Source organism: Oncorhynchus tshawytscha, linkage group LG01 (assembly GCF_018296145.1).
Source record: "Oncorhynchus tshawytscha isolate Ot180627B linkage group LG01, Otsh_v2.0, whole genome shotgun sequence".
Taxonomy (NCBI): Eukaryota; Metazoa; Chordata; class Actinopteri; order Salmoniformes; family Salmonidae; genus Oncorhynchus; species Oncorhynchus tshawytscha.
The window spans coordinates 68793209-68816938 of NC_056429.1; the positions used below are offsets into that span (position 1 = coordinate 68793209).

At 42.4% G+C, this 23730-nt stretch overlaps 1 protein-coding gene across 1 annotated transcript in view; it reads right to left on the bottom strand.

Annotated features, from left to right (window-relative positions):
• Positions 1-23730, bottom strand: part of LOC112260939 (echinoderm microtubule-associated protein-like 6) — an 84306-nt gene that overhangs the window by 54835 nt on the left and 5741 nt on the right. The window contains exons 2-4 of the mRNA XM_042328309.1: positions 2453-2612; positions 403-501; positions 167-235 (exon numbers count right to left, since the gene is read on the bottom strand). Coding sequence (XP_042184243.1) covers positions 167-235; positions 403-501; positions 2453-2612 — 328 coding nt within the window. The remainder of the gene's footprint in view (positions 1-166; positions 236-402; positions 502-2452; positions 2613-23730) is intronic.

Below are 23730 nucleotides of genomic sequence, written 5' to 3' on the forward strand. Positions count from 1 at the left end.
GACATGTTCAATAGCTTGAATAGACTGATGCCCGGCTGCACTGAGTGAGGTTAACCCATCTCAACATTGATAGCTTCTCATGTGTTATTTTTGAACTTGGCTCAAAGGTAATGTATGGACTGACTGGACAGCACAGAGCAGACCGTGTTGTTATTGTGAAGCTCACCTTTATGTGTTTTACCCCACAGCTCACCAGCCGGTTCTGCTGAAAGGGATCCCAAGATATATCGAAGATCTGAAAGACAGCCAAGCCATTAACACACATGCATTTCCTGTCCTTCACACAGAACGCCATGTCGCACACACACTGTGTACTCACACGTGTACTCACTACACCTGAATCAATGCACAACGCACAGACACTCAAATGCCAACGTGCGCACAGCACACACAACAGCTTACCCTGTCTGAATGTCCTGTCGCAGTGGCCAGAACCTTTCCTTTCTTCCAGTCCCAAACAGACACTGTATTTTTGGCATCCAGCCCCACAGAAGCCAGCCGCTGAAAATGAGAAAAGGGGGAAACCATGAATTTATCTGCGAATAAAGGAGAGAGACTGTTTCTATTCAATGGAGGAAGATGAATACATCTTAATTAATGTACTGTAAACGGAGGCAAATAGTCAGATTTTCAAAATCAATGTGTCTCTATGACGGGACATATGACAGAATTGTTCTATGTGACAGCTGCAGAGACGCACACAGGCAGTGCAGACATGTGCATATAATACAGTAGGACCTTTAACAGCACTATTCAAAAAGCCTTGTTTATTGTATCACACCGGCTGTAGAAAGGAATGGAATGCAAATTGTTTCCAATTAGTCTGGCGTCAATTACCATTCAGCGAGTTAATTGTTAATTACCCATTTTATGACTTAGACAAAAGAGCTTGGCCTTTAGGAACATTTGGACAACTGTCTGCGGGTGAATATTGGGGTGACAATGAAACATTAGATAGAAAATAAATTTGGCCTAAATGTAGGGATATTTCAGATTTGATGCTCCAATATAAAATAAGTATGGGCCATTCTACTGACTACAAAAGAGAGGAGATGAATGCCAAATGTTAGTTGACCTGATGTGCTGTTGACTTTACAATGAAACGGTAATGTGTGTTTCCATTCATTAATACATTTCAGTGATAGAGAATACATTCTCTTTTCAGCAGGAATACATGTTTTGTCATATTTGTGGTTTGCCACAACCATTCATCCACAAACCCATTTAAATCCCAACCAAACAAGACATCCATCTGTGTTATATGACATCTCCCAGAGTTGTTTACCTGCTCTACCCACAGGGGTTTCCAAGAAATCAGCCATTTAATGCATTTCAGAATGGAGCTAATAAAATGAAAAGGCCTAAATGTCTTTATGATTGACTAAGGGTCTGAGGTAAACCTTGTTTACTGCCCCTCCCTGGTTGGTCTCCATTACAGTGTCACAGTAATGTGGACTGGTGGCCAGTGGCAGGAGGTGATAAGACTTGTTGCATTAGCCCTGGTAGCATTAGCCATGGCTCTACTCACCCACCCTTCCTCTTTCTACCCCTCCCTCTCCATCCAAAGACACATTCTTCACCAGCCGCAGCCTCCTCTGACATGACATTGCATTTGTCAACTCCAAAACCACAATGAAGGCAATGACAACAGCAGCCTTCCTTCCTTCCTTCCTTCCTTCCTTCCTTCCTTCCTTCCTTCCTTCCTTCCTTCCTTCCTTCCTTCCTTCCTTCCTTCCTTCCTTCCTTCCTTCCTTCCTTCCTTCCTTCCTTCCTTCCTTCCTTCCTTCCTTCCTGCCCTTCCTTCCTGCCCTTCCTTCCTCCCTCCCTCCCTCCCTCCATCCCCTCCCTTTCCCCTTCAATCTTTCCTGTGAGTAGCCTACTGGTCTTGTATGGGGGACGTCAACAGGCTGCTGCTGCTGTAGGAGACTCTCACGGAGCCCCATACATCAAGCTAAAGGTCATAGGAGACTGGTGCTGTCCCAGCATTCCCCCCAGTAAACATGGGCCATCATGATTCATGGCAGAGCCGTATATCATCCCCAGCCTGCACAGTTACCCAGCAGGCTTCACTTCTCAGCAACCCACCACCACAATACCATTCCCATGGCTATAGGCTATGTGAGACATAAGGCACATTTACATATGATATAATTGGGAGAAATCTATGAATTATGACCCTTCAATGATGGAGCATTCACATTGCTGTGTGTCAGAGTATTGTTGTTTTTCAGTCAGACTAAGATCATCAAACAGATTTGCTTTGGTAACAGGGTGATAGTACAGGAACCCATCCACTCAGAGAAAAGGTGGATGAGAGGTGTGCATGTGTGCCTGTATGCGTGAGGTAAAGTGTGTGTGTGAAGTGGTGCGTGCTTGGCTGTGTGTGTGTGTGTGTGTGTGTGTATGTCTGCTTGTGTGCATGCTTGCTGGCATGAGGTGGTGTGTGTCTCACCTGTCCATCTGCGCTGAAAGCCAGGCAGGCCACCCCATGGGAGTGTCCGTCCTTGAGGATAGAGATGGTCTGTGCACTGAAGGTGTCCCACACACAGATGTAGGGCTCCTTCCCCACCTGACCTGTTGCCACCAGTGACCTCTCAGGATGAAGGGCAAGGCTGGATAAACAGGAGAGGAGACATAACAGGAAATACCAGCGCAAGACATTAGGATTAAACATGTATATAACCTGTTGCTCTTTCTGGTTAAACCATGTGCTTGACTCATTGTTGACATTAATAATCATGTCAGTATACACAGTGTTTGATACTTTGTCAATAACCATTTTCAGCCTTATGTGTACAATCTGAAACTCATAGGTTACAGACGCCACAGTGGGTCCTTGGTAGCTCCAGGTGCCAACCTGCCTCCCTCGTTCCCTTTCTCCATCTTTCTCTCTATCCTTCCCTCTCTCCACATGTTCCTCATTATCTCTCTATCTCCCCTCTCTCTTTCCCCCTTTCTCTCTCTGCCACCCCTCTATTTTTATATATTTATCTCTATTTCTCTCTCTAGGGAGAGAAGAGTCCTGCTGAAGAGTACCCACAGGTCATTGTGCTCCTTTATGAAAGGTGCACCGGTGTTCTATAAATACATGAGGTTAATGGCATCATTACTGGGGCCTGCCCGAGCGTCAGACATTAGTGTGTTAGTTGCATCAGCCACACAGGGTCAGGGATCATCAAACCACCAATGGACTGGGGAGAATACCGTGCTCAGTTCCGCTCAACACGGTGAGCCCTCTGTGACCTTGACCATGGACACCGTACAGAGGACAAGCGGTAGCCTACCAAACTGAGCCTTGGCATTGAAAATAGTCCAATCGTAAAAATGGGTGGAAAATTACAATTTCTATCAAGAGAAATAACCTGACACTACAAAGCAGACATGGTAGTACACACTACAAAGCAGACATGGTAGTATACACTACAAAGCAGACATGGTAGTATACACTACAAAGCAGACATGGTAGTACACACTACAAAGCAGACATGGTAGTATACACTACAAAGCAGACATGGTAGTACACACTACAAAGCAGACATGGTAGTATACACTACAAAGCAGACATGGTAGTACACACTGCAAAGCAGACATGGTAGTATACACTACAAAGCAGACATGGTAGTACACACTACAAAGCAGACATGGTAGTACACACTGCAAAGCAGACATGGTAGTACACACTACAAAGCAGACATGGTAGTATACACTACAAAGCAGACATGGTAGTATACACTACAAAGCAGACATGGTAGTACACACTGCAAAGCAGACATGGTAGTACACACTACAAAGCAGACATGGTAGTATACACTACAAAGCAGACATGGTAGTATACACTACAAAGCAGACATGGTAGTACACACTGCAAAGCAGACATGGTAGTACACACTGCAAAGCAGACATGGTAGTACACACTGCAAAGCAGACATGGTAGTACACACTGCAAAGCAGACATGGTAGTACACACTGCAAAGCAGACATGGTAGTACACACTACAAAGCAGACATGGTAGTACACACTACAAAGCAGACATGGTAGTACACACTACAAAGCAGACATGGTAGTATACACTGCAAAGCAGACATGGTAGTATACACTACAAAGCAGACATGGTAGTACACACTGCAAAGCAGACATGGTAGTACACACTACAAAGCAGACATGGTAGTACACACTACAAAGCAGACATGGTAGTACACACTACAAAGCAGACATGGTAGTACACACTACAAAGCAGACATGGTAGTACACACTACAAAGCAGACATGGTAGTACACACTACAAAGCAGACATGGTAGTACACACTACAAAGCACATTTTCTTGTCTTGCTCTCTCTTTCTCTTTCAATGCTTCCTCAGTCTGTGAATATCTTTCTCTCTCTGTGTGCTCCGTCTGACTGTCTCAGACTCTTTCATCTCAAAGCCTCTTTCTGCATGAAGCTCATGGCTGTAAATCTGGGCTTGGAGCTCTGCCTGGAGCTGAGGCTCAGCAGAGGAGAGAATGAGGAAGTAGAGAGGGAGGAAGAAGGGATAAATAAAAGCTGTGAGAAAAGGAATGGAGGTAGGGGGAGAAATGGAGAAACCCTCATGCAATTTGAGTGAGAGAAAGACAGAATGGGAGAGAGAGCTCAACTCTACTCAGCTGACTGTTCGGGAGGTTTCCCACACAGTATGGAAGCATGCATTCCCAGACAGTCAACATCCCAGCTGGCCCTAATATAGCACATGGGGATGAGCAGAAGTGCAAAGCTAGCTGATGGAGATGGAGAGACTACGACATGAGGGCAGATTTGCTGGCTCATGTGTTTCAATGGGCTGTTGGGTTGCCAGGGTCAGGAGCAGGAGCAGAGGGACTGCACGTGAAGAGATGCATCAGAAGATGCTCCATTCATGCAGTGTGTGATGGCAGCCCAGCCAGCCTGAGAGGAACTCACTGTACTGTGACTGATGGATGAACCTTCTGATTTATTGACAGCTACAATCATGATGAATGTGTTTGGGGTATTTAATGTTATGCATACAGTACTGTGCAGTTTTCAATACATTATTTGATAAGTATGTACACTATACCTTTACCAGTGGTTAGATTACATAAACAACATGAGCCAGAAAGAAAAATGTGTATTTTAAAGAGAAACCAACTTGTCTTTTTTTTCACTCCATAAAAGAACATATGTAAAATCATTATGCATACAAATTATATAATTGATGAGATCATTTATTGTACTAATGCATTATTCATAGACAAAATGCTAGTGAAGGACACGGAGTCAGTCCCAGTGGGACCGGACTGCAGTATCGGACTCCCGTCACACAAACAAACAGTAATGTGAAATTCCTCTCCTCTGTAGAGTGGCACAGGGAATTCCCCAGGGGAAGGAAATCAGAGCCACAATAAAGTGATATTTAAAAAAATGAGGCAAAGCAATTAACTTTTTGTTCTGAATACAAAGTGTTATGTTTGGCCATTGTGGTGGCTAAGCACAGGCAAAATCCTAGAGGAAAACCTGCTTCAGTCGGCTTTCCACCAGACACTGGGAGACTAATTTTTCAGCAGGGCCGTAACCTAAAACACAAGGCCAAATCTACACTGGAGTTGCAAACCAAGAAGACAGTGACTGTTCCTGAGATGCAGAGTTACAGTTTGGACTTAATTCTACTTGAAAATCTACAGCAAGACCTTAAAATGGTTGTCTAGCAATGGTCAACAACCAATTCGACAGAGCTTGAAGAATTTTTAAATGAATAATGGGAAAATATTGCACAATCCAGATGTGGAAAGCTCTGAGAAACGTACCCAGAAAGGGGTGTAAATGGTTGTAGTGCATTCGGAAAGTATTCAGACCCCTTGACTATTTCCACATTTTGTTACGTTACAGTCTTACTCTAAAATTGATTCAATCGTTTTTTCCCCCTCATTAATCTAAACACAATACCGCATAACGACAAAGCAAAAATCGTTTTTAGAAATTTTAGCAAATGTATTAAAATGTTTATTTAAGAATGATGGAAGCCACTATGTTCTTGGGGACCTTCAATGCTGTAGACATTTTTTGGTTCCCTTCCCCAGATCTGTGTCTAGACACAATCCTGTGCCTAGAGCAATTCCTTCGACCTCATGGCTTGGTTTCTGCTCTGACATGCACTGTCAACTGTGGGACCTTATATAGATAGGTGTGTGACTTTTCGAAAACCATGTCCAATCAATTCAACTTACTCTAATCAAGTTGTAGAAACATCTCAAGGATGATCAATGGAAACAGGAGCTCAATTTCAAATTGCATAGCAAAGGGTCTGAATACTTATGTAAATAAGGTATTTCTGAGTTGTTGTTTTGTTATAAATTTGCAAAAAAATGTATAAACCTGTTTTTGCTTTGTTGTTATGGTGTGTAGATTGATGAGGGAAAAAAATATTGAATCAATTTTAGAATAAGGCTGTAACGTAACAAAATATGGAAAAAGTCAAGGGGTCTGAATACTTTCGTAATGCAATGTATGTCAATGTCATATTTCTGTATTTAAAAAATAAATAAATAAAATGTCCACTGCCCGCCGGCGCCATATGTGAATAGTATGAGCTAATGTGAGCCAATATGTCTGATCTAACACACAATTCACTAACAACAACCAACCTGCTGACAGCATGGTTGCCTTGACAACTGGACAGCCAAGGACACAGGAATCAAGATTAAGAATGAAAGTCTAACTAGAGGTGAAATATCAGCAGACGTGCACAACAAACCTCACCTACACATGAGCAAACCATCCTCAACCAACAAAATGTCCTATAAAATATATCCTTATGTAGCATTCTGATTTCTGTTAACACAATATTGTGATAAATTGAAGGGTAGAGTGCCTTCAGAAGGTATTCATACCCCTTCACTTATTCCACATTTTGTTGCATTACACCCTGGATTCAAAATGGATTACATTCTTTTTCCACCTATCTACACACAATACCTCATAATGACGAAGTGAGAACATGTTTTTAGAAATTTGTGCAAATGTCTTGAAAATGAAATTCAGAAATATCTGATAAATCTTTATACTTTGTAGAAGCACCTTTGGCTGTGACTACAGCTTTGAATCATCTTGGGATTGTCTGTATCAGTTTTGGACATCTGCATTTGGCATTTTCTTCCTTGCAGATTTTTCTCAAGCTCTGTTAAGTTAGATGGGAGAGTGGCGGTGAACAAATCCTTCAAGTCTTTTCACAGATTGTCAATGGGATTCAAATCTGGGCTTTGGCTGGGCCACTCGAGGACTTTCCAGCGTTACTTTGGCTGTATGCTTGGGGTCATTGTCCTGTTGGAACGTAAATCTTTGCCCCAGGTCTAAGGTTGTTTGCAATCTGAAGCAGGTTCTCAAAGATGTACATGTATATTCATTCATTGTTCTCTCTATCCTTACCAGTCTCCCAGTCCCTTCTGCTGAAAAGCATCCCCATAACATGATGCTGCCACCACCATGCTTTTATGGTAGTGATGGTGCTAGACAGGTAATGAGCTGTGCCTGGTTTTCTCCAGAAAACGTTTAGCTCAGTTACCTGAGCTAAACGACTACCGCCCCGTAGCACTCACTTCCGTCATCATGAAGTGCTTTGAGAGACGAGTCAAGGACCATATCACCTCCACCCTACCCTACCTGACACCCTAGACCAACTCCAAACCGCCCAAATAGGTCCACAGACGACGCAATCTCAACCACACTGCACACTGCCCTAACCCATCTGGACAAGAGGAATACCTATGTGAGAATGCTGTTCATCGACTACAGCTCAGCATTTAACACCATAGTACCCTCCAAACTCGTCATCAAGCTCGAGACCCTGGATCTCAACCCCGCCCTGTGCAACTGGACTTCCTGACGGGCCGCCCCCAGGTGGTGAGGGTAGGTAACAACATCTCCACCCCGCTGATCCTCAACACTGGGGCCCCACAAGGGTGCGTTCTGAGCCCTCTCCTGTACTCCCTGTTCACCCACGACTGTGTGGCCATGCACGCCTCCAACTCAATCATCAAGTTTGCGGACGACACTACAGTGGTAGGCTTGATTACCCATAACGACGAGGCGGCCTACAGGGAGGAGGTGAGGGCCCTCGGAGTGTGGTGTCAGGAAAATAACCTCACACAACGTCAACAAAACAAAAGAGATGATTGTGGACTTCAGGAAACAGCAGAGGTAGCACCCCCCTATCCACATCGATGGGACAGTAGTGGAGAGGGCAGTAAGTTTTAAGTTCCTCGGCGTACACATCACGGACAAACTGAATTGGTCCACCCACGCAGACAGTGTCATGAAGAAGGCGCAGCAGCGCCTCTTCAACCTCAGGAGGCTGAAGAAATTCGGCTTGTCACCAAAAGCACTCACAAACTACTACAGATGCACAATCGAGAGCATCCTGTCGGGCTGGTCACCGCCTGGTACGGCAACTGCTCCGCCCACAACCGTAAGGCTCTCTAGAGGGTAGTGAGGTCTGCACAACGCATCACCGGGGGCAAACTACCTGCCCTCCAGGACACCTACACCACCCGATGTCACAGGAAGGCCATAACGATCATCAAGGACAACAACCACCCGAGCCACTGCCTGTTCATCCCGCTATCATCCAGAAGGCGAGGTCAGTACAGGTGCATCAAAGCAGGGACCGAGAGACTGAAAAACAGTTTCTGTCTCAAGGACATCAGACTGTTAAACAGCCACCACTGACATTGAGTGGCTGCTGCCAACACACCGACTCAACTCCAGCCACTTTAATAATGGGAATTGATGGAAATTGTATCAAATTGTATCAATCAAAAATGTATCACTAGCCACTTTAAACAATGCTACTTAATATAATGTTTACATACCCTACATCACTCATCTCATATGTATATGCATATACTGTACTCTATATCATCTACTGCATCTTTATGTAATACATGTATCACTAGCCACTTTAAACTATGCCACTTTGTTTACATACCCTACATTACTCATCTCATATGTATATACTGTACTCAATACCATCTACTGCATCTTGCCTATGCCCTTCTGTACCATCACTCATTCATGTATCTTTATGTACATATTCCTTATCCCTCTACACTTATGTGTATAAGGTAGTAGTTTTGGAATTGTTAGGTTAGATTACTCGTTGATTATTACTGTATTGTCGGAACTAGAAGCACAAGCATTTCGCTACACTCGCATTAACATCTGCTAACCATGTGTATGTGACAAATCAATTTCATATGATTTGCATTCAGGCCAAAGTGTTACATTTTTGTCTCCTCAGACCACAGCATCTTTTGCCTTATGATCTCAGAGTTTTTCATGTGTCCTTTTGCAAACACCAGGTGTGCTGTAATGTGCCTTTTTCTCAGGAGTGGCTTCCATCTGGCCACTCTCCCATAAAGCCCAGATTGGTGAAGTGCTGTAGTCGACGGTTGTCCTTCTGGCAGGTTCTCCCATCTCAGCCAAGGAACTCTGTAGTTCTGTTAGAGTGGCCATTCGGTTCTTGGTCAACTCCCTGACCAAGGTCCTTCTTGCCCAGTTGCTCAGTTTGGTCAGATGGCCAGCTCTAGGCAGTCTGGGCAGTTACATATTTTTTCAATTTCCCAGTGAGACCACCATGCTCTTGGAAACACTCTAGAAATGGTTTTATTCCCTTCCCCAGATATATGCCTCATCACAATTCTATCTAGGAGACCTACAGACAGTTCCTTGGACTTCGTGGTATAGTTTCTGCTCTGACATGCACTGTCAACTGTGGGGCCTTATATAGATAGGTATGTTTCTTTCTAAATCATGTCCAAACAATTGGATTGGCCACACGTAGACTCCAATAAAGTTGTAGCGACATCTCAAGGATGATCAAAGGAAATTGGATGCACCTGAGCTCAATTTGGAGTTTCATAGCAAATGGGTGGTAATACTTATGTAAATTAGATATTTATGTATTTTATTTTCAAAATATTTGAACAAAAATGGAATAATGTGCTCACTTTGTCATTATGGGGTATTTTTAATTTATTTCACCTTTATTTAACCAGGTAGGCAAGCTGAGAACAGGTTCTCATTTACAACTGCGACCTGGCCAAGAAAAAGCAAAGCAGTTCGACACATACAACAACACAGAGTTACACATGGAATAAACAAACATACAATAATACAGTAGGGAAAAAAGTATATATACAGTGTGAGCAAATGAGGTAAGGGAGGAAAGGTAGTTGGATGGGCTATTTACAGATGGGCTATGCACAGGTGCAATGATCTGTGAGCTGCTCTGACAGCTGTTGCTTGAAGTTAGTGAGGGAGATAAGAGTCTCCAGCTCAGCAACTTTTGCAGATCGTTCCAGTCATTGGCAGCAGAGAACTTGAAGGAAAGGTGACCAAAAGAGGAATTGGCTTTGGGTGGTGACCAGTGAAATATACCTGCTGGAGCGTGTGCTGCGGGTGGGTGCTGCTATGGTGACCAGTGGACTGAGGTAAGGTGGGGCTTTACTTAGAAAAGACTTGTAGATGACCTGGAGCTAGTGGGTTTGGCGATGAGTATGAAGCGAGGGCCAGCCAAGGAGAGCGTAGAGGTCGCAGTGGTGGGTAGTATATGGGGCTTTAGTGACAAAATGGATGGCACTGTGATAGACTGCATCCAATTTGTTGAGTAGAGTGTTGGAGGCTATTTTGTAAATGACATTGCCGAAGTCAAGGCTCGGTAGGATAGTCAGTTTTACGAGGGTATGTTTGGCAGCATGAGTGAAGGATGCTTTGTTGCGAAATAGGTGATTCTAGATTTAATTTTGGATTGGAGATGCTTAATGTGGGTCTGGAAGGACAGTTTACAGTCTAACCAGAGACCTAGGTATTTGTAGTTGTCCACATATTCTAGGTCAGAACCGTCCAGAGTAGTGATGCAGGTGCGGGCAGTGATCGGATGAAGAGCATCCATTTCGTTTTATTTGCGTTTAAGAGCAGTTGGAGGCCACGGAAGGAGAGTTATATGGCATTGAAGTTTATCTGGAGGTTAGTTAGCACAGTGTTCAAGAAGGGCCAGAAGTATACAGAATGGTGTCGTCTGTGTAAAGGTGGATCAGAGAATCACCAGCAGCAAGAGCGACATCATTGATGTATACAGAGAAGAGAGTCGGCCCGGGAATTGAACCCTGTGGCACCCCCAATAGAGACTGCCAGAGGTCCGGACAACAGGCCCTCCGATTTGACACACTGAATTCTATCAGAGAAGTAGTTGGTGAACCAGGTGATGCCGTTATTTGAGAAACCAAGGCTGTTTAGTCTGCCGATAAGAATGTGGTGATTGACAGAGTCTAAAGCCTTGGCCAGGTCGATGAATACAGCTGCACAGTATTGTCTCTTATCGATGGCAGTTATGATATCGTTTAGGACCTTGAGCGTGGCTGAGGTGCACCCATGACCAGCTCGGAAGCCAGATTGCATAGCGGAGAAGGTACGGTGGGATTTGAAATGGTTGGTGATCTGTTTGTTAACTTGGCTTTCAAAGACCTTAGAAAGGCAGGGTAGGATAGATATAGGTCTGTAGCAGTTTGGGTCTAGAGTGTCTCCCCCTTTGAAGAGGGGGATGACCGCAGCAGCTTTCCAATCTTTGGGGATCTCAGACGATACGAAAGAGGTTGAACAGGCTAGTAATAGGGGTTGCAACAATTTCGGCAGATCATTTTAGAAAGAGAGGGTCCAGATTGTCTATCCCGGCTGATTTGTAGGGGTCCAGATTTTGCAGCTCTTTAAGAACATCAGCTATCTGGATTTGGGTGAAGGAGAAATGGGGGAGGCTTGGGTGAGTTGCTGTGGGGGGTGCAGGGCAGTTGACCGGGTTAGGGGTAGCCAGGTATTGTGTGTAGATGGGTGAGAAAAAAAGGTATATTTAATCCATTTTGAATTCAGGCAGTAACACTACAAAATGTAAAATAGGTCAAGGGGTATGAATACTTTCTGAAGGCTCTGTACACTATGGAAAGAGGCAATAATATAGTCAAGTGGTTGATGTGGCATCTTCGGTTTTTCAGAATTCTAAAAGGTTCTTGAAACATATGAGAGCTGCAGATGTGTCCCTTTCATAGCACACAGCAAATATGCCTGTGTTAATTCTTGGTACTACCCATCCCGGATCCGGGAGCATTGTCATCAACTGACACTAATTGGCATAACGCGACGGACATAAATATTACTAGAAAATATTCCTATTCATGAAATCACAAGTGAAATACATTGAAACACAGCTTAGCCTTTTGTTAATCACCCTGTCATCTCAGATTTTGAAAATATGCTTTACAGCCAAAGCAAGACAAGCATTTGTGTAAGTTTATCGATAGCCTAGCATAGCATTATGTCTAGCTAGCAGCAGGCAACCTGGTCACGAAAATCAGAAAAGCAATCAAATGAAATCGTTTACCTTTGATGAGCTTCGGATGTTTTCACTCACGAGACTCCCAGTTAGATAGCAAATGTTCCTTTTTTCCAAAAATATTATTTTTGTAGCCGATATAGCTCCTTTAGTTCTTCACGTTTGGCTGAGAAATCGACCGGAAATTGCGGTCACGACAATGCCGAAACATATTCCAAATTAAAAATAAAAAAAAATCAAATTTTATTTGTCACATACACATGGTTAGCAGATGTTAATGCGAGTGTAGCAAAATGCTTGTGCTTCTAGTTCCGACAATGCAGTAATAACGAGCAAGTAATCTAACTAACAATTCCAAAAAAAAACTACTGTCTTATACACAGTGTAAGGGGATAAAGAATATGTACATAAGGATATATGAATGAGTGATGGTACAGAGCAGCATAGGCAAGATACAGTAGATGATATCGAGTACAGTATATACATATGAGATAAGTATGTAAACCAAGTGGCATAGTTAAAGTGGCTAGTGATACATGTATTACATAGGGATGCAGTCGATGATATAGAGTACAGTATCAACGTATGCATATGAGATGAACAATGTAGGGTAAGTAACATTATATAAGGTAGCATTGTTTAAAGTGGCTAGTGATATATTTACATAATTTCCCATCAATTCCCATGATTAAAGTGGCTGGAGTAGAGTCAGTGTCATTGACAGTGTGTTGGCAGTAGCCACTCAATGTTAGTGGTGGCTGTTTAACAGTCTGATGGCCTTGAGATAGAAGCTGTTTTTCAGTCTCTCGGTCCCAGCTTTGATGCACCTGTACTGACCTCGCCTTCTGGATGACAGCGGGGTGAACAGGCAGTGGCTCGGGTGGTTGATGTCCTTGATGATCTTTATGGCCTTCCTGTAGCATCGGGTGGTGTAGGTGTCCTGGAGGGCAGGTAGTTTGCCCCCGGTGATGCGTTGTGCAGACCTCACTACCCTCTGGAGAGCCTTACGGTTGAGGGCGGTGCAGTTGCCATACCAGGCGGTGATACAGCCCGCCAGGATGCTCTCGATTGTGCATCTGTAGAAGTTTGTGAGTGCTTTTGGTGACAAGCCGAATTTCTTCAGCCTCCTGAGGTTGAAGAGGCGCTGCTGCGCCTTCCTCACGATGCTGTCTGTGTGAGTGGACCAATTCAGTTTGTCTGTGATGTGTATGCCGAGGAACTTAAAACTTGCTACCCTCTCCACTACTGTTCCATCGATGTGGATGGGGGTGTTCCCTCTGCTGTTTCCTGAAGTCCACAATCATCTCCTTAGTTTTGTTGACGTTGAGTGTGAGGTTATTTTCCTGACACCACACTCCGAGGGCCCTCACCTCCTCCCTGTAGGCCGTCTCGTCGTTGTTGGTGATCAAGCCTACCACTGTTGTGTCGTCCGCAAACTTGATGATTGAGTTGGAGGCGTGCATGGCCACGCAGTCGTGGGTGAACAGGGAGTACAGGAGGGGGCTCAGAACGCACCCTTGTGGGGCCCCAGTGTTGAGGATCAGCGGGGAGGAGATGTTGTTGCCTACCCTCACCACCTGGGGGCGGCCCGTCAGGAAGTCCAGTACCCAGTTGCACAGGGCGGGGTCGAGACCCAGGGTCTCGAGCTTGATGACGAGCTTGGAGGGTACTATGGTGTTGAATGCCGAGCTGTAGTCGATGAACAGCATTCTCACATAGGTATTCCTCTTGTCCAGATGGGTTAGGGCAGTGTGCAGTGTGGTTGAGATTGCATCGTCTGTGGACCTATTTGGGCGGTAAGCAAATTGGAGTGGGTCAAGGGTGTCAGGTAGGGTGGAGGTGATATGGTCCTTGACTAGTCTCTCAAAGCACTTCATGATGACGGATGTGAGTGCTACGGGGCGGTAGTCGTTTAGCTCAGTTACCTTAGCTTTCTTGGGAACAGGAACAATGGTGGCCCTCTTGAAGCATGTGGGAACAGCAGACTGGTATAGGGATTGGTTGAATATGTCCGTAAACACACCGGCCAGCTGGTCTGCGCATGCTCTGAGGGCGCGGCTGGGGATGCCGTCTGGGCGTAAATTAGCTCCATAATATCGACAGAAACATGGCAAACGTTGTTTATAATCAATCCTCAAGGTGTTTTTCAAATATCTATTCGATAATATATCAACCGGGACAGATGGCTTCTTAGTAGGAAAGAGAGAAACAATGGCCGCATTTGTCCTTTACACACAAAACATTCTGAGAGACTTCAGCTGACCACTGACGCAATGTTGATGTTCAGGCTCATTTTTCAAAATAAAAGCCTGAAACTATGTATTGTGACACTAGACACTTTAGGGAAGCCATAGAAAAAGGAATCTGGTTGATATCTCATTCACTGCTCAATAGAGACGCATAGGAATGCAGAGGTTTCTAAATAAGAGTCACTTCCTGATTGGATTTTTCTCAGGCTTTCGCCTGCAATATCAATTCTGTTATACTCACAGACAATATTTTTACAGTTTTGGAAACTTTAGAGTGTTTTCTATCCTAAGCTGTCAATTATATGCATATTCTAGCATCTTGTCCTGACAAAATAGCCCGTTTACTTAGGGAACGTTATTTTTCCAAAAATGACAATAGTGCCCCCTAGATTCAAGAGGTTTTAGCTAGTGTTGCATTTTTCAGTCTAACATTTCTAGTGTTGATTCGAGAGTTAAATTAACACTCAGTGGTGTAAAAGAGATTACACATCACTTTGCAAGCCAGCATAATGTGACTTGCAGGCCTGAAAACTATGAGTTTTAGGCCACCGTATTAGGGTAAAACTAGGCCGCATCAAAAGAAGACCTTATGAAATATGTATTGTATTGTCTTAAATAATGTAATTCTAATGACAATATATTCACTCAGGATCTTGAAGGCAACAGGAACAAAAATGAATTTATGCAACAACCATGTCTCTGTCACTAGCAAACACAGTCATGGGTGGTACTGGTAACTCTAAAATCCACTCAAAAGGCACCCTGGAAAATATGCAAATAAGTCTTAAAACCCTACAGCAGGGCTATTCAATTCCGGTCCTGGAGGGCCTAAACATTTCCGGTTTAGAATTTTTGTATGGTTCTTCAAAGAACCATCCCATTTATGGTTCTTCGGACACCCTAAAACGGTTCCCCTATGGCATCGCTCTCAAGAAACTTATTTGGTTCCTACTTGCATCTTTATTTGATTGTACCACACCACAGATCCAACTAGTTCTAACAGAGAAATATAAATACAAAAATTTGAAGAGTTTCATTCAAAAACGAGATAACGAGATAAACATTTTCAGAAATGTTGGTAAATTGACATTAATTTAAAAAAATGATATTGTGAAAGAGATAGAGCTATTATTTTTTCATCTTACCATGACATGTGCTAGTGAAAAGACAGACATAATCTTGTTAGAAATATATTGCAAGATCATTTAATTTATCATTTTATTTTATAATCGTGTTTTGCCACTTCAAACAACAGAACTCCAATATAAAAAGTATCCCATTTCGGTTTTAAACAGTTACATGTAATAAAGTATCAATACATAAATAATTATACAAATATTCAATTTGATCAACATTATTGTGCAAATATCACATAACCAATGTATTGTAGCAGAGGGTGAGCAGTGTATAAAATGTTTTCTTTTGGTAATTTAAGCAATTTTTGGAACAATGTTATGGGGGGTTACAGGTTTTTTGTTAGGATAAATCAAGGGAAGCTTTGAGTTTGATTATATACACTTTAGGGAATGTTTTAAGGATTAATAAGGATATTGAAAGTCTGTCAGAATAATTTGCCGGTAAAGGATGGATTTATTCCTATTGTTGGAGTGACACAGCCCGCTGTATGTTTGCAGCCGGTAGGCTATTAGCCTAGGTTGTTCCCCGTCACCTGAGAGTCGCTGGATCTCTGCTTGTTTAGAATTGTTCCTCTTTAGTTCAACAGGAACAGATATCACAGGCTCCAGTAAACTGTCTAAAGGATCCATACTCAAAAGGTCCACGACACACAAGCGCACAAAGCCTAACATGACGCTAGCTAGCCAGCGCAAACAGCTGAGAGTGGCAGCTGTCAATCAACACATCCGGCTGACTAAGCGAGGGGCGTGGAAAAAATCATTAGAGAACCTTACAATTGAACAGCCATAGAATGTTGCAGCGTCATGTAAATGTATCATAATGCAGAAACCTCAATAGCCCAACTCTCTAAATGCATGTCTCTGTATATAGTGCATTTTAGTATGAAACAAGTGTCGGATATCACTTTTAGCAACAAAAACACACACATTTTAAAGCACATCTAAAGTCAAATGTTTTAAAAGTATGAGAACAGCCATGATTCATACACATAGAAAGGGACCAATGAGCATTAATTTCAGATGAAAAAATGCAAATGTAAAAATATTTTTATTTTGCTAAAGTGAAATGTTTTATTTTCACTGATGTGATAACCTACAATCTCTTCATGACCTAAACAATAACCCTACATCTCACTGCACCCGGTCACCCACCTCTAACAGGCACCTAGGTCTACTTAGCATTCACCTTAACACTCATCCAACCTACACTGCTAATGCATTACCCATCCACTCCACAACAGTACCACTCCTTCTTTCCTCTGACCCTTCCCTGACCCCCCACTCTGCTCGGGATGTCTGTCTGACTCTCCTGTAATCTTGCCCTCTCATAATTAGTGTGAGTTCCTCTCCTGGAAGCCTGTGTCCTCGGGACAACCACCATCTGCTCCACTAAAACGATAGCAATATCACCCCGGCTATTCATAGCTGCCACAAAATCAGCTCAGGCTAAAAACAGCAGAAAGGGACTCCGCCAAGAGGCTGGTTTTCACGGTAAAAAGCAATAACCCCATTTATAACTGATCCAATAGGGTTTGGAGGGCAGAGGGGAGATAAACAGAAGAACATTAAATGATGCTTTGTTTGTGTTGCCGCAGAAGATTCAATACATCCCTCTGCTCCTGAGGAAGATGTTTGCCTTACAGCGATAGCTCAGTCAAGAGACAAAAAGACTCAAGAAACATAGCTAGACAAACTCATAGTGAAAAGGTATTCATTGAGTGTCATTTGTTGAGCACTGTACTAATGGCTACATAATAAAGAATGCTGCTGCACGGGTACTGACCAAGACCAGATGGAGAGCACACATTACACCGGTTTTAAGGTCACTGGCTGCCTCTGAGTTTCTATTGCTTTTTAAATCAATCCACGATTGTGCATCCTAATACATGTCTGACATGCTTTTAAGTTATGTACCCAGTAGGTCCTCTGGCACTGGCCTTTTAAGTATCCCAAAGCCTAGGACTAAGAGGCATGAAGAGGCAGCCTTTAGTTACAGTATTATGGCCCCAGCCTCTGGGGGTGGGACACACACACACACACACAGGGTGTTTTTTGTCATTTTGTTTTTGTCACTATTTTGTTTATTATCTTATGTTTGTTGTGTAGTAGGTATTTCAGCTTTTATTTTCATTTTTTAAAATGTGTTTTTCTTTCTGTGAAGCACATTGAGTTGCATTCCATGTCTGAAACGTGCTGTTTAAATAAAGCTTGATTTGATTTGATACAGCATATTTTATACGAGGAGCAGGAAATATAACCGATTATCAATGGAAATTCTGCAATAAGGGGCATAATCTAAAACATTCATAGTCTCAGTTAATCTATAATGAGCGCAATTCCTCCTTCGAACATTTTAAATCACTTAATGAATAATAGAACAATAAGTGTCTGCCACCAGACAGTGTTGGAAGGAGTACTGTAATTACACTGATATTATAGAGCTGTCAAGTTAGACAGAGCAAAGGAAAACAGAGGATCAGTCATTCTAACAAGACTCTCAGAAAACATTCATCTCAATACTGTATGTGATTACAGTATCTATGGAAAAATGCCTGGGCTGTTATGACTGGCATGTTACAGACATTTATAATGAATGGATCACACCACCTGCAAAGTGGATAGGATTCCCTATTAGATGCCACACCTAAGGTATCCAGTGAATATTCTAGTACTAGTGGAAAATTCCTGATGGAAATACAGTCCTATATAGCCTATTATTCTGTGCAATTTCAGCACAACACAGCAAGATAAGCATCTCTGTCAGAGTGCTCAGGGAGGAACAGACACATTCGGATTTTCATGATCAAAGACCTACTTAGATGGTCTGTACTGTAGTTTGCTGGGAATGTCAACGTCAAGATTTGCCATGTACAAACCAACTGGAACCCAAGCTACTCCTCAGACACTCACTTAGGTATATTCACCTACTGTCTGGAATTCCCCTTTTATGCACTTTCTCTCTCTACTCATATTCTGACCTTGAATTTAAGCATGAGATTAGCATGCTATTCACCCACTACTCGTTTGGTGTGGAGATCAAATAAATGAAGGTGTGGCAGAGTTGTGTCTACAGATACGTCATATTCTGACCTGAACTTAATTTCCTCTGGTGTCATTATCCTGTGACAGGTAATCACAAGGCTGATCAGACTACATGCTTGAATAGGGCTTTTGACATCCTGTTACAGTACTTAATGAAATCCTACATACTTCAACACTATTACAAAAAGACGACTATCTCCATGGCTTGACCTCAGAGGCACTTAAGTTAATCAAAGTTCAGTTTCCTCAACATCCTACAGCTTTTAACGAGTGACGATGGCTCTTTCTCTCAACCGTGAACACGCATCTTACACACGTGAATGCCTTTAGATAAGCCAGAGCTTCTATACACAGTACTTCATTATCTCAGCATGGTCCTTTGTCATGGTGTGAGAGAACTGAAGTGCTAGTATGATGGTCACTAGTATGCCCCCTGACAGACCACTCACTGTCTAACTACCATCCAAGGCCTACTGTTCTAATATCTAGGGCGTAGAGGGGCTCAGGGATATTCCTGACCTTGTGACCTGCCCAGGACAATTTGGAATTAGGGCCCTGAGATTTTCCTGGGTCATGTGGTCAGGAAAAATTCCCTTCATATTGTCAGTAAAAATATATAAATGAAATAAAATAAAATAAATACAAATAAATGTTTTCCACCACCTATCTATACACAATACCCCATAATAAAAGTGAAAACATGTTTTTAGAAATATCTCATTCACAAAGGTATTCACACCCCTGAGTCAATGCCTTGTAGAAGCACCTTTTGCAGCCCTTTTTTATTTAATTTAACTAGGCAAGTCAGTTAAGAATACATTTTTATTTACAATGACGGCCTACCCCGGCCAAACCCTAACCACACTGGGCCAATTGTGTGCCGCCCTATGTGACTTCCAATCACAGCCGGTTGGGATACAGCCTGGAATTGAACCAGGGTCTGTAGTGACGCCTCTAGCACTGAGATGCAGTGCCATAGACCACTGCGACACTTGGGAGGCCATTACAGCTGTGATTCTTTCTGTGTAAGTTTCTAAGAGCTGTGATTCTTTCTGGGTAAGTCTCTAAGAGCTGTGATTCTTTCTGGGCATGTCTCTAAGAGCTGTGATTCTTTCTGGGTAAGTCTCTAAGAGCTGTGATTCTTTCTGGGTAAGTCTCTAAGAGCTGTGATTCTTTCTGAGTAAGTCTCTAAGAGCTGTGATTCTTTCTGGGTAAGTCTCTAAGAGCTGTGATTTTTTTCTGGGTATGTCTCTAAGAGCTGTGATTCTTTCTGGGTACGTCTCTAAGAGCTGTGATTCTTTCTGGGTATGTCTCTAAGAGCTGTGATTCTTTCTGGGTATGTCTCTAAGAGCTGTGATTCTTTCTGGGTATGTCTCTAAGAGCTGTGATTCTTTCTGGGTAAGTCTAAGAGCTGTGATTCTTTCTGGGTAAGTCTCCAAGAGCTGTGATTCTTTCTGGGTAAGTCTCTAAGAGCTGTGATTCTTTGTGGGTAAGTCTCTAAGAGCTGTGATTCTATCTGGGTAAGTCTCTAAGAGCTGTGATTCTTTCTGGGTATGTCTCTAAGAGCTGTGATTCTTTCTGGGTAAGTCTCTAAGAGCTGTGATTCTTTCTGGGTAAGTCTCTAAGAGCTGTGATTATTTCTGGGTAAGTCTCTAAGAGCTGTGATTCTTTCTGGGTAAGTCTCTAAGAGCTGTGATTCTTTCTGGGTAAGTCTCTAAGAGCTGTGATTCTTTGTGGGTAAGTCTCTAAGAGCTGTGATTCTTTCTGGGTAAGTCTCTAAGAGCTGTGATTCTTTCTGGGTAAGTCTCTAAGAGCTGTGATTCTTTAAAAAAATTCTTCAAGTTCTGTGAAATTGGTTGTTTGATCATTGCTAGACAACCATTTTCAGGTCTTGCCATAGATTTTCAAGTAGGTTTAAGTCAAAGCTGTAACTCTCCCACTCAGGAACATTCACTGTCTTCTTGGTAAGCAACTCCAGGTTTAGATTTGGCCTTGTGTTTTAGGTTATTGTTCTACTGAAAGGTGAATTCATCTCCCAATGTCTGGTGGAAAGCAGAATTTCCCAGGTTTTCCTTTAGGATTTTGCCTGTGCTTAGCTCCATTTGATTTATTATTTTTAATCTTGAAACTCCCCAGTTCTTATGATTACAAGCATATTGATAACATGACGCAGCCACCACTATGCTTGAAAATATGGAGAGTGGTAATCAGTCATTTGTTTTATTGGATTTGCCCCAAACATAAGATGTTGAATTTAGGACTAACAGTTAATTGCTATGCCACATTGTTTTGCCATATCACTTTAGTGCCTGGTTGCAAACAGGATGTATGTTTTGGAATATTTTTATCCTGCAAGTTTCCTTCTTTTCACTCTGTCAGTTAGGTTAGTATTGTGGAGTAACTACAATGTTCTTGATCCATCATCAGTTTACTCCTATCATAGACATTCATGTTGAAATCCCTTAGCGGTTTCCTTCCTTTCCAGAAACTGTGTGGGGTACAGAGATGAGGTAGTCATTCAAAACATTGCACACAGAGTGAGTCCACGCAACTTATTATGTGACTTGTTAAGCAAATGTTTACTCAATTTATTTAGGCATGCCATAACAAGTGGGTTGAATGCTTATTGACTCAATACATTTTAGCTTTTCATTTTTTATTCATTTGTAAAAATGTTGAAAAACATAATTATGGATGTGTATGTATAGTGTATGTGGTCATGTGTATGTACTGTCATGTGTATGTACTCCCATAGTCTGTTCTGGACTTGGGGACTGTGAAGAGACCTCTGTTGGCCTGTCTTGTGGGATATGCATGGGTGTCTGAGCTGTGTGCTAGTCATTTAAACAGACAGCTCGGTGCTTTCGAACATGTCATTACTTCTCACAAATACAAGTAGTGATGAAGTCAATCTCTCCTCCACTTTCAGCCAGGAGAGATTGACATGCATATTATTATTGTTTGCTCTCTGTCTACATCCAAAGGCCAGCCGTGCTGCCTTGTTCTGAGACAATTGCGATTTTCCTGTCACTCTTTGTGGCACCTGACCACACGACTGAACAGTAGTCCAGGTGCGACAAAACTAGAGCCTGTAGGACCTGCCTTGTTGATAGTGCTGTTAAGGTAGCGCATCGCTTTATTATGGACAGACTTCTCCCCATCTTAGCTACTGTTGTATCAATATTTTTTGACCATGACAGTTTAGAATCCAGGGTTACTCCAAGCAGTTTATTCACTTCAACTTGCTCAATTTCCACATTATTTATTACACAATTTAGTTGAGGGTTAGAGTTTAGTGAATGATTTGTCCCAAATACAATGCTTTTAGTTTTTGAAATATTTAGGACTAACTTATTCCTTGCCACCCATTCTGAAATAAACTGCAGCTCTGTGTTAAGTGTTGCAGTCATTTCAGTTGCTGTAGTAGCTGACGTGTATAGTGTTGAGTCATCCGCATACATAGGCACACTGGCTTTACTCAAAGCCAGTGGCATGTCATTAGTAAAAATTAAAAAATGTAAGGGACCTAGACAGCTGCCCTGGAGAATTCCTGATTCTACCTGGATTATGTTGGAGAGGCTTCCATTAAAGAACACCCTCTGTTCTGTTAGACAGGTAACTCTGTATCCACAATATAGCAGGGGGTGTAAAGCCATAACACATATGTTTTTCCAGCAGCAGACTATGATTGATAATGTCAAAAGTCGCACTGAAGTCTAACAAAACCGCCCCCAAAATATTTTTAGCATCAGCCAATTATCAGTCATTTGTGTAAGTGCTGTGCTTGTTGAATGTCCTTCCCTATAAGCATGCTTGTCACGCTGGTATAAAGATTTTGGAGACGGGTGCAGGAATACATCATCTGGGTTTTTAATACACCCAAAACAAACGTATACAAAACCCTGGGATGTACCCAAACAAAGAGTGAGGGTAAACCTCATAGAACGACACAAGACCCGTAATACACAAAGCACGCAGCACAGGCTGAGACAACATATAGGTACTCACATGACCAACAGACATGGGAACAATAATCGACAGCCCAATGGGGAAACACATTTATACAATTACAATCAGTGAGGAATTGGAACCAGGTGTGTGTAATGACACAGTTCAGTGCAGCCAAGAAGGCCGATGACGTCGACCTCCGGTACTGGTGAACCGAATGAGCAACAGTACCGGGGGGATCTGTGACAGCCCTTGAAAGTCTGTTGTCAATTTGTTTACTGTAAAATAGCATTGTATCTGATCAACCACACTTTTTTCCAAAACTTTACCAAGGGTTGGTAACAGGCTGATTGGTCGGCTATTTGAGCAAGTAAAGGGGGCGTTACTATTCCTAGGTAGCGGAATGACTTTTGCTTCCATCCAGGCCTGAGAGCACACACTTTCTAGAAGGCTTAAATTGAAGATATAGCAAATAGGAGTGGCAATATTGTTCGTCCAAGTTGTCAGACCCCGGTGTCTTGTCATTGTTGATAGACAACAACAATCTTCCACACTCACATTACGGAATTCATAATTACAATTATTGTCTTTCATAATTTGGTCAGATATACTTGGATGTGTTGTGTCAGCGTTTGCTGATGGCATGTCATACCTAAGTTTGATAAACTTGCCAATGAAAAAATCATTAAAGTAGTTGGCAACATCAGTCAGTTTTGTCATGAATGAGCCATCTGATTCATTGATTGATGGAGCTGAGTTTGCCTTTTTTTCCCAAAATGTAATTGAAGGTGCTCCAAAGCTTTTTACTATCATTCTTTATCTAATTATCTTTGTTTCATTGTGTAGTTTCTTCTTATTTTTATTCAGTTTAGTCACATGATTTCTCAACTCGCAGTACATTTGTCAATCGGTTGTGCAGCCAGACTTATTTGTCATTCCTTTTGCCTCAACCCTCTCAACCATAACATTTTTCAATTCCTCATCAA